Raw genomic sequence first — 12,465 nt, forward strand, 5'->3', positions numbered from 1 at the left:
TACCCTTGATGACGTAGATATCATGTGGTTGAGTCAAGGGGGCGATGAGACACACTCGGGATGCTGGAAGCACCAGGTAATTACGGCGCTCTTGGCCATACGGGGGTTACCACCCATATGTAAAGTCTACCGTGTAACAGCCTTTGGCTGTCCGGACATGCTGGGAGTTGTAGTTTTACAACAACTGAAGGCACACTGGTTAGGAAACACTCGCTTATTGGTTAGTACTACTGCGTTGGAGCACGGGCAAACATCTGCATAGAGTTTGTATGTTCTCCCCAAATTTGCATGGACTTCTTCCAGGTTCTGCGTAGTTGGCTAAGTATCCATTGCTCCAGATGGCAATTTCTGTACTGTGCTGCGGAATATGTTAGCGCTATATAAGCAATGGGAATAAAAGTACTAGAACTATTATGAAAACTTCTCCATATACAAGCGAGAATGATCCAAAAATAACTAAGGTTACCGGGAATGTTCGCACTCCCCGTCATTAATCTGGAGCTGCCGTCAGCAAAGGTGGCAGTCGCGCAGTCCCGGGGGCATCATTAGATGAACGCAGGCTGCATTATGCAATTTTTCAACGATGCTGCAAAGGAGGAGCTTTACTTCACCGAACTGGGGTTTCTCTATTTGTGACTATGTGCACTACAACTCCCAGCACTTCTCAGAGGACGGAGTTTGTAATCCCTCAAAAGAGTTGCATGAAGGTCGAGGACTGTCTGGATGAGCTGGAAGTGAAGGTCTGGCTCCATTATATGTATCCCAAGCATTGTCTGTACCCGGGGGAAGATCCCATGAGCTCAGTCGGCAATGTCTTCATGCGGCGTTGTGTGTTTTTATAAAGAAGTGACCTAAATCTTTCACAGACTGCTCTATACCGCAGCTGCAGATGCATTTCCGGGGGAAAATAAATAGGCTTTCAGAGCGAATGAATGGCGTTCAGTCTTTAAATGCCAATGTTGCACTTTCTTAAGGAAGAAGCAGGAGATGTGAATGACCAATTGTATAATTAAGGGATTGAAGGTGGCGGAAATTGGGAGTCCAGATCCCCTTTCTATACTCTAATGTTTCCGTCTGACCCCGCTGTCTGGGCTCATGCCGCTCCATGCAGTTTTGGTTCCCTGTCATTTGGTTTCACACAAGTTAAAGCAACACTGTAAAACATCAATTTGCTATAGTTTAAATACATGAAAACATTAGCTTACTTGTAAGTGATCCTGCCTTCCACCAAAACTAAGTTCACACTAGCGTCTTATAGACTCATTTTTGCATCCATATTACAGCTGCAACTTATGGCCTGAAAATAATAAAAATTCTTTGTTTATTTAGAGCGCACAGATTTACCTACGATGGCCCCAACATACGATCATTTCAACATACGACTGTTGAAGGCAGCATCAACATACGATGCTTTTGTATGTCGGGGCCATCGCATAAATGGCTATCCGGCAGCGCAGACTGCTTCAGCTGCCACCGGATAGCCATTTACGGTGCCCCGTGTGGTCCGCTGACGGTCACTTACCTGTCCTCTGGGCTCCGGCGCGTCCTCTTCAGGATCCCCTGCATCGTCGGCGCTCTCCATCGTCATCATCACGTCGCTGCGCACGCCGTCCCGTCATCCAATAGGAGCGGCGTGCGTAGCGACGTGATGGCGGCGACGGAGAGCGAGGATGCCAGGGAAGCAGAGGCCTTGCCGGAGCGTCGGGGACACCCTGGGGACGCGGCTACAGCGATGGAAGGTGACATCCCGGGCAGCGGTGACGAGCGGTGACAGTCCGGAGCAGCGGGGACAGGTGAGTACAACTTCCTCTAACAGTGGTCTACAACCTGCGGACCTCCAGATGTTGCAAAACTACAGCTCCCAGCATGCCCGGACAGCCAACGGCACATGCTGGGTGTTGTAGTTTTGCAACATCTGGAGGTCCGCAGGTTGTAGACCACTGTCCTATACTTTACATTGCACGGATCCCTCAACATACGATGGTTTCAACAATCGATGGTCCATTTGGATCAGATTACCATCGTATGTTGAGGGACCACTGTATATTAAGTGTCAAAAGGCAAAAACAATTTCTAAACCCTCTAAAACCCATTTTCATCCATTACATGTATCAAGTAGAAACCACATTGGCAATATTGTGCAGTGCCATTGATTGGCAGTAGAGATGAGCGAATTTACAGTAAATTCGATTTGTCACGAACTTCTCGGCTCGGCAGTTGATGGCGTCATCCAGGACAGCGGTGACGGTCCGGAGCGGCGGGGACAGGCGAGTACAACTTCCTATACCAGTGGTCTTCAACCTGCGGACCTCCAAATGTTGCAAAACTACAACTCCCAGCATGCCCGGACAGCCGTTGGTTCATTTGGAACGGATTACCATCGTATGCTGAGGGACCACTGTATATAGAGAAACCAGCAAACACGGGGCTGGGTGCAGCCCACCCATAACTGTTTAGATGAATGTTTGACCTGGGTACGCTACACATAGTCCCATCCCTTGGTACTGTATTGCCCTTTATATATGTACCCAATGAAGAAATAGGGTAGAAACGTATTTTACATAATCACGTTGGAATTAAGAAACCATTTTGTTTTATTGCAATCCGTGATGTAGAAGAAAGGGGGCTCCATAGGAAATAATGAAATGAGCCTCCTATTATGGCATCTGATTTTAACCCCAAGGACAGAAACGTCTGGGGTTTATTTTCCCTTTGCTTTCCATAACCCATTAGTCACTACCCCCCTCCATTAAGTTGCTGGCAATGCAGTTTCCTGGAGAGAGGAGTCCTCTATGGTTTCTTACCAATAGAAAGAATGGTACCCACCAGGGCTGTGCCCCCTCTCTCCAACGACCCCATAGAAGCCACAAGGTCTGCCATAGAGCATTTACATCCTTACATGCAATCTTCAACCTCTTCATACTTGTCTTCAAACTGCAATCGTCATTCTTGGGGCCCAGGCGCAGAGCCCACAACAGTTGCCTTTCCCCTTTATTTACAGATTAATCTGTTTCCTCATCTGCATCAGAGATTTCATGGAGAGCTGTTAATACACTGCTCAAAAAAACTAAAAGGGACACTCAAACAACACAATGTAACTCCAAGTCATTGACACTTCTGTGAAATCACACTGTCCACTCAGGAAGCAACACTGATTGACAATCAATTTCACATGCTGTTGTGCAAATGGAACAGACAACAGGTGGAAATTATAGGCAATTAGCAAGATACCCCCAATAAAGGAGTATTTCTGCAGGTGGTGACCACAGACTACTTCTCAATTCCTATGCTTTCTGGCTGATGTTTTGGTCACTTTTGAATGCTGGCGGTGCTTTCAATCTAATGGTAGCATGAGACGGAGTCTACAACCCACACAAGGGGCTCAGGTAGTACAACTCATCCAGGATGGCACATCAATGCAAGCTGGGGCAAGAAGGTTTGCTGTGTCTGTCAGTGTAGTGTCCAGAGCATGGAGGCGCTACAAGGAGACAGGCCAGTACATCAGGAGACGTGGAGGAGGCCGAAGGAGGACAACAACCCAGCAGCAGGACCGCTACCTCTGCCATTGTGCAAGGAGGAGCACTGCCAGAGCCCTGCAAAATGATCTCCAGCAGGCCACAAATGTGCAAGTGTCCACTCAAACGGTCAGAAACAGACTCCATGAGGGAGGTATGAGGGCCAGAGGTCCACAGGTGGGGGTTGTGCTTACAGCCCAACACTGTGCAGGGCAGTTGGCATTTGCCAGAGAACACCAAGATTGGCAAATTTGCCACTAGCGCCCTGTGCTCTTCACAGATGAAATCAAGGTTCACACTGAGCACATGTGACAGAGTCTGGAGACACAGTGAAGAATATTCTTCTGCTTGCAACATCCTCCAGCATGACCGGTTTGGCGGTGGGTCAGTAATGGTGTGGGGTGGCATTTCTTTGGGGGGGGGCGCACAGCCCTCCATGTGCTTGCCAGGGGTAGCTTGACTGACATTAGGTACTGAGATGTGATCCTCAGACCCCTTGTGAGACCATATGCTGGTGCGCTTGGCCCTGGGTTCCTCCTAATTCAAGACAATGCTAGACCTCATGTGGCTGGAGTGTGTCAACAGTTCCTGCAAGAGGAAGGCATTGATGCTATGGACTGGCCCGCCCGTTCCCCAGACCTGAATCCGATTGAGCACATCTGGGACATCATGTCTCGCTCCATCCACCACAGACTGTCCAGGAGTTGGCAGATGCTTTAGTCCAGGTCTGGGAGGACATCCCTCAGGAGACCATCCTCCAACTCATCAGGATCATGCCCAGGCGTTGTAGGGAGGTCATACGGGCACGTGGAGGCCACACACACTACTGAGCCTCATTGTGACTTGTTGTAAGGACATTACATAAAGTTGGATCAGCCTGTAGTGTGGTTTTCCCCTTTGATTTTGAGTGTGACTCCATATCCAGACCTCCATGGGTTGATAAATATGATTTCCATTGATAATTTTTGTGTGATTTTGTTGTCCGCACATTCAACTATTTAAAGACGAAAGTATTTCATACGATTAGTTCATTCATTCAGATCTAGGATGTGTTATCTTAGTGTTCCCTTTATTATTTTGAGCAGTGTACATGACATAGATGTGAACATGGCCTAAATCTGCATTTCAAATTCTTCTGGCCATCAGCCCTAACATCTTAAAGGGGTTATCCAGGAAAAAAACTTTTTTTTATATATCATCTGGCTCCAGAAAGTTAAACAGATTTGTAAATTACTTCTATTAAAAAATCTTACTCCTTTCAGTACTTATGAGCTGCTGAAGTTGAGTTGTTCTTTTATGTCTAAGTGCTCTCTGATGACACCTGTCTCGGGAACTGTCCAGAGTAGAAGCAAATCCCCATAGCAAACCTCTTCTACTCTGTGCAGTTCCCGAGACAAGCGGAGATGTCAGCAGAGAGAACTGTTGCCAGACAGAAAACAACAACTCAACTTCAGCAGCTGATGGGGAGGAGGTAGGGATAATCTGAAGATTATTTTTTAGCAAACCTAGTGATTGCTTTTCTATCGGTGGCATGCCTCCGTACATAGAAGAAGCCTAAGGTGGTGGGTTTAGCTGGTGCAAATCATCAACAGGGCGGTTAAGGAATAGTTCTAGGGGTGTAAAGGTAATGTTTCACCCAAGCCTTTGTCTTCTTTGTGGCAAAAGGGCATTTGGGCCTTCTCAGACTCTATGTTTTATGAATGGCACATGGTATATGGGGGACCCTGTTACAGATTTGGCATTGGTGGAGGACATGGAGGGTATTCAGTTTAGATGATGATGTAGGCCTCCCTTCTCAGCGCATGCTTCTGCCATAAATGTGATAAGGTAATAATAATTATATTATGGTCAATTACTTTATCAAGGAGACAACCTAGGGAAGACGCTGAAATGATGAGACGGGAGATTGAATGTCTTGCTAAGTATCCCTGTCACGGATCAAAACAGCAAATGTTTAACATGATGATTTTCTCCTTTATAGTAAAAGGCGGCTATTTATAGGGAAATGAAAAAAAAATGAAAGTTGTCATGCAGAAAACACGAAGAGATTAGGGCAAGTTGATTGACATGTTATATGAACGATGCTTATTTATGGCTGGTTATGTACGCTATATATTGTGTATATATAATACAATGCATCTAATGACTAGAACCAATATGATTGAGTATGCTCTGGTAACGACCTTTAAAGTGGTTGCCAGGGACTCCATTTCATGTTTAAAGGTGCTAAAAAGTAATAAAGTCCATACTCCCCAGTCACCGCTGTTCTGAATGTGCCTGGTCTCCACTGCTTAACACTTACTGGTAAGGTTTTGATACAAGGAATGGCCCACTCATCCAATGACAGCCTTCAGTGCAGACCTGAATAGCTAAGTGAGTACTTCCTTGTGTTAAGAGAACAGGAGGACTGGGTAAGGACCAGATACCTACAGAACAGCTGCAGCAGGGGATCCTGGTCGCTGAGTACGGACTTTTTAAACCCAATTTAAGTACTTTTTAACACCAAAGAGCCAGACAACTCTTTTAATAGGTTTTTATTTGAAGGGGTTATCCGACTATTAAAATTGAGGGCCCATCCTCAGTAAAGGCCATCAATGTAAGATCGGTGGGGACCCAACAACCGGCTTGGCCAACAATCAGCTGTTTGATGGGGCCGCATCCTAAGGATAGGTCATCAAGTTTGAATAACCTGGATAACCTTTAATCACCAAGATGTATAGGAGATCACCTATTTTCTACTGTCTGAAAAGGCGGCCATTTTGAAAGTTATACCTACATTGGTTAAATCTCGTTAGGTAATTGAGTTTTAAGAAAACTCTTAGAAAGTATTTACTAGTAAGTGGAAAGAATGTACTGTCATAAACGTTAGTTCATTTTAGAACTTGGTTGTCCCTACTATATGGGTTAATGTTCACTATGGTTTTTTGTTTAACATTCTGTGCTGATTCATTTTTATACACTACCCTACAAAGACATTGAGTTAAAGAGAAATTTAACTCCCACCACTAGGGGAGCTAAGTAGATAACTGCATACTGTTCTATTATTATGTAACAATTTAAAAGCAGTATGGCGTAAGCTCTTCGACTCCTCTAGTGGTGGCCTTTGGTAGTGAAAATGTTCAAATTTAACTTTATGTATATATATAGGTGACATGGTGAACAAAGAACAAAATGGAGATCAAGCGGGGCTATTTGCTTTCAGGAGATGGTTTGTTTGATGAATCCAAGTTAATGCTATGCTTTCTAAATTTTTAAGTATTATCTCTCAGGCTATGGTATACAGTATATAAGATTTCAGGCACTTTATCTTTAGACTTCTCCTGCCCAGGACTCTGGTTACCCAACCTCACTCTCCTCTTCCGTTTGTGATCCTTCAGTTCCTTTGCTCCTACAGATTCCTTCTTCTTCCCATCCCCTGTTATGCATATTACCTCCTTCAGATCTTCACCCTCAAGGGTCATTCTCATTGGGTTCATTCTGGGAAGGCACGAGAAGAAGTGCCAATGCATCCCTGCTTGAACTGAAAACCTATGCATTATTAATACTCTTGGAATGGAGCGCAACCTGCTGGGTATTCATTAACACAGCATGGGCTTTTATGAATACTGATGCTCGATGACGAAAAAAAGCTGTAATCCATAGAAGTTAACGCTATCGAGCTAAATTTCAGTCACAGTTCCATTGACTGCTATGGGTTACATCTCATTTATCCTTCACTAGTCTTCATAAAGACTCCAAGACGGGCAACATCATGATGATTGATGACCACATTGCTTCAAGTCATTGCCGTAATCCCCCTAGTGGTGACCCGGGAAGGTTACTGCCATGAGAGAACCAAATGTCAAACAACTCAAATTCTTTTTTCTTTCATTGATCTTCATGTACTTACTATTTAACAGTATCCTCCTCTGCCCAGTTTACTGCAATGCGAGCTTCATCTGGCAATGATGAGAAGAAATGTGACTTCAATGTGAAAACCATTTTACTCACGTCACATTTATATTATGCACTGAAGATCACCATTTTCACCTAGACATTCAAAACCCGTGTGGGTTTAGAAAAGGGGTGAATATTTTTTTTTCTTAAAAATGGGGTGAAGTTCTTGTTTTGACACCTTTCACCGCTTGGATTCTCAGCTGTGATGGGTCAACCTTACCACCAACTTATTTCTCTGGAAGATTCCAAACCTTGTTGATATGGGATGTTTAGACCAAATCAATAATAATTGTCCATTCTGAAATTTTTTAGATATAAATTTTGCCAATAAAAAACAAAATTCCAATCCAGAGAAATAATAAAAAAAATCTCCTTTGTTTATATTTTTTTTAACTTGCATAAAAAAATTGGTATTCTTTAAAGCACTGTCCCTCCATACCTTTCATTAGTAAAAATAAAATAAAAATATATCTAAAAAAAATTGAACAGAATGATGGCCATTTAAAAAAAAATTCTAATTTGTCAGCCTATAAAAATGGTCACGTGTCACACAGCATGAAGCGGTAACTTTACGCCATTGGAAATGCATGTGTTAGCCATGGAATGGGGGCAAAATGCTTTAAGGCCTTTTCTCTGGGTTAATTGTTATTTTTCTACACAAATTTTGTTTGATCCATCAAAAAAAAAAAACATAAAAAAAGGATACCTTTGTTTGTCTAGTTTCAGAAAATGTCTAGTATGTTTTTCTTTGTTTAGAGCATGCCATTTGGGGGAAAGTATGGACCCATATTAAAACCCGTTGCTCACCCCCAGTGTTCCTGGTCTGAGATGATAAAGGTATATAGTGCACTTATATTTACTTCACTTTGTTACATGTTAGGTAAAACAGAAAAAAAATCTGAAGATGTCTTGTTAAGATTGATCCCAGGTACAGCAGTTTTGTCAAAGCTGATGGGCATTTCTTTATGTTATCCGTTATCACAAGAACGTAATTTCCCTCAAAAAATATTACATTGATCAAACAGAAGGGACAAACGCGGACCCCATCGCTGTACCATATGAATTCATAGCTATCATTTAATTTTACAAGTACTTTTAATATTATATGTTACACAAATGGGGTTGACATCTGGGAAATGTATTGTGGCAATGCATTGTACAGAAATACAAATTGTATCTTACATATATATATATTTTAGGATTATGCCACAATCACTAGTGTTAGCTGATAACATAACTTTAGTGACTGGTCTTTCTTCTTCACTTTTGACATATCCGTATGTCAGTTCTGTAGACAACACAATGGGGGAGATTTATAAAAACTAGTGCAAAAGAAAAACAGAGAGTCTTCCATAGCAACCAATCAGGTCGCTGCAGCATTTGCAACTTGCTGTAAAGCAATGAGAGCTGGAATCTGATTGGTCATCATGGATCATGCCACAGTTTTTTGGTTGTACTAGTTTTGGTATTTCTTTTTTCTGTCTTTATTATTTGATAAATCTCCCCCGCATATATATTTCCCCTGCATAATAATTTCTACAAAGCAAGGAAACTATCACTAGTTGTGGTTTGCGCTGTAGTTGACTTGCTGACCGGCAGGGTTGATCGATATTTTGTAACTACAACGTGATGTGAGATGTTGTATTTAAACATTATTTTTTTTTTAAGTGTTAATGTTGTTAGTTGATCAGTGGATTTTTCTCCAGTGATTTGCATCATTCCATTCACCATGTTTATTTCAAAATATATTGACGTGCTAGCACTCTGTCTCACACGGACAACTCCATTATGTGTTCTGCTGTGTGCTTTCATCCTCCGGCTAAATTTATTTCTTTTTTAGTATTTAGGATCAATGTTGATAAAGGAATTGAGAGGAACAGAGTCAACGCAAGATGCCTGCTCGAAAATGAGGGTAAGTTTTTTTTATATACACAGTGTGAAGGGTAATGAGTTGCTTGAGTTTATTTAGAAAATTTAAATTTCCAGAGAAATGTTTGTGCTTTATTCTTTTAGCATATGCAAATTTGACAGTTATTTTGATATCATTATCATTTTGGTTAGTTTTTAGTTACTGGAAATGTATGAGTAAGTCTTTTTGTGGGCATATGTGTTTGGAACTTGTTGCCAGTTGGAACCTATTGGAACTTAAAGGGGTACTCCGCCCCTAGACATCTTATCCTCTATCGAAAGGATAGGGGATAAGATGTCAGATTGCGGGGGTCCCGCCGCTGGGGACCCCCAGGATCTTGGCTGCAGCACCCACCTGTTGTGGCTTCCGGCAGCGCTGGAGGCTCTCATCCTAACGCTTCATGACCACGGTGACAGGAGATTGTGACGTCAAGACTCCGCCCCCGTGTGATGTCATGCCCCGCCCCCTCAATGCAAATCTATGGGAGGGGCGTGACGGCTCCCATAGACTTGCATTGGGGGGGGGGGGGGGGTGCGTGACGTCACACGGGGTCAGAGTCGTAATGTCACGATCTCCCGTCACCATGGTCGAGAGCCGAAGCCTCCAGCGTTTCCGGAAGCCGCAACAGGTGGGTGCTGCAGCCGAGATCCCGGGGGTCCCCAATGGCGGGACCCCCCGCAATCTGACATCTTATCCCCTATCCTTTGGATAGGGGATAAGATGTCTAGGGGCAGAGTACCCCTTTAATACCTACTGCAACTTGGTGCCTTTCCGCTTGACTTTACTATATGTGGTGGAACTGATTCCTGATCTGACTAAGTTCACACAACCGTTGTGCTTTGACCCATTCAGGGTCCGTTTGGCTCTTTTTTTTTTTTTGCTCCAAACGCACCCTGAACGGATTGGAGCACAACTGACACCACTGGGTCCCAGCGGATCCTATTGACTCAAATTTGGATCCAGTTTTTTGCAGGAGTTGAGTGGAGAAAAAAATAGGACAGTATTTTTTTCTCTGATTAACTCCTGTCCTTCCAATAGAGCTCCTTTTACCGGAGCACAACGTCAGTGGGAACAAGGCCTTGAATGGTTTTCTGAGCTTATATAATTGATGGCCTATCCTCAGGAGCTGACACTCAGCAGCCACAACCATGAGCTGTTTAGTGCCCTGCAATACACCGTGAATGGGGTTGGAAGCAGTTGGTTCCATTCAGTCATCGGGCTCACCAACCAGTCACTTGAATGGTAGAGTTGTGGTAATGGTGTGCCACCACTACAAAGTTCATTGTGTAGTGCAGGCACCAAAAAGCTAACCAGCACACTGCCAAATAGCGAAAAAAAGATCTATCCTATTAGCCCAAAAAAACTCTTTAAGACCTTATGCGCACGGAGCCAATATGGTGGTGCACACAAGGTTCCACATTAAAAAGAAGTTGGTATGTGTTGTAGTATGGTGAAGTTGGTTCATTGTGTTGTCTTATGGTGTCTCCCTACAGCTCTGTATTATCCCCTAGAAGAAATTCTGAAAATACGTTCAATGAATGTACATGCCATGCTTTTTCCCATTGACTCTATATAGGCCTTTAGGAAAGTAGAGGCAAATAGAAGTATCATATGGGCCCAATGATTTGTATGGGTACGTACTAGTGTTGAGCGGCATAGGCCATATTTGAATTCGCGAATATATGGGCGAATATTCGCCATATTCGCGAATATTCGCATATTCGTAATATTCTCGTTTTATTTTCGCATATACGAATATTCGCACGTGGGAAAATTAACATATGCGAAAATTAACATATGCGAAAATTTGCACGCCGGTCTCACACAGTAGTATTAGAGCCTTCTTTACACCACACAAGTTGGAAGCAGAGAGGGATGATCACTGTGATGTGTACTGTGAAAAAAAAAAAAAAAAAAAAAATGAATATTCGTAATTACGAATATATAACGCTATATTCGCGAATATGCGATATTCGCGAATAAAATTCGAATTGCGAATATTCACGAACAACACTAGTACGTACAACTAGGGCCCATAATTCACATTGTTAGTATTGGTGATAAATGTACGCTCAATGGGACTGTTGTTTCTATCTGTCCTGTAGACTTTGGATGGGGTGGGGTAGTGCATAGTTTACAACCCTCATTGCAGCTGTATGAAGAGATTGTATGGGAAGCCTGGGACCGCCATTCTTCTTACCATGGGGATGGTATCGGAGGAGCACCCAGGGAAGGGGGAGAGTTATCATTGGTTTTAGTCTTCATTTTGTTGTATATTTTTTGCATAATTGCTTGCATGTGCCATTTTGTGCATATTTTTTTAATTTTTTTATTTAGTACAGAGCTAATTACTTCCAAAAACAGCACCTCACCTGTCCTCAGGTCGTGTGTGGTAGTACAACTTGGCTCTATTCACTTTATTGGAACTGAGCTGTGATACTACTCCCAAATTGAGGACAGGTGTGGCGCTGTTTTCTGTCATTAAGGCTATGCGCACGAAATTAAGCACGTAAATTATGCTCACATACACCAAAACAACCGCAAAGAAAAAGGCGGCAAAAACATATTACAGCCAGAAACCTTTCATATTAGCCTTTAAAAGGGGTACTCTGCTGCTGCAGTGTTCAGAACGTTTTGTTCCAAATGCTTTGAGCGGGTGGCGGGGTTGTGACGCCACGCCCATTGTGCCGTCACGCCACCCCCCCTCAATGCAAGTCTATGGGAGGGGGCGTGGCGGCAGCCACGCCCCCTCCCATAGACTTGCATTGAGGGGGTGTAGCGTGACGTCACAATGGCGTGTCTGTGACGTCACGACCCCGCCGCCCGCACCCAGTGTTCTAAATGAATGCTGAGTGCTGACCCCCGCGATCAGACCACTTATCCTCCATCCTTTGGATAGGGGATAAGATGTCTATGGGCGGGGTACCCCTTTAATTCACAAAATGTTGTAGGGAGGTCTCCAAAATGTGGCTCTACAAAGTGGGAATTTTTGAAGCAGCCCTAAAACAATAACTATAGTGACTGGTTTTTTCAAGCACAACCATCGTTTCACCCAAATTGAAAAAAGCCACCCATTTAATTGCAAATCTAAATATACCCCATGTC

General features: G+C 43.4%; 1 protein-coding gene across 7 annotated transcripts in view; it reads left to right on the forward strand.

Moving 5' to 3' along the window:
* The window catches only part of ANKS1B (ankyrin repeat and sterile alpha motif domain containing 1B), a 151,744-nt gene that overhangs the window by 114,612 nt on the left and 24,667 nt on the right, over window positions 1-12,465 (forward strand). For 3 of the 7 annotated variants that reach the window (XM_056517327.1, XM_056517324.1, XM_056517323.1), the window contains exons 4-5: window positions 8,208-8,288; window positions 9,292-9,363. In XM_056517327.1, the coding sequence (XP_056373302.1) occupies window positions 8,208-8,288; window positions 9,292-9,363 (153 nt within the window). Of the gene's footprint in view, window positions 1-3; window positions 77-8,207; window positions 8,289-9,291; window positions 9,364-12,465 lie in introns of those variants that run through there. The other 4 variants (XM_056517325.1, XM_056517326.1, XM_056517328.1 and 1 more) reach the window with 2 other exon arrangements.

This window comes from Hyla sarda, chromosome 4 (assembly GCF_029499605.1).
Source record: "Hyla sarda isolate aHylSar1 chromosome 4, aHylSar1.hap1, whole genome shotgun sequence".
Taxonomy (NCBI): domain Eukaryota; kingdom Metazoa; phylum Chordata; class Amphibia; order Anura; family Hylidae; genus Hyla; species Hyla sarda.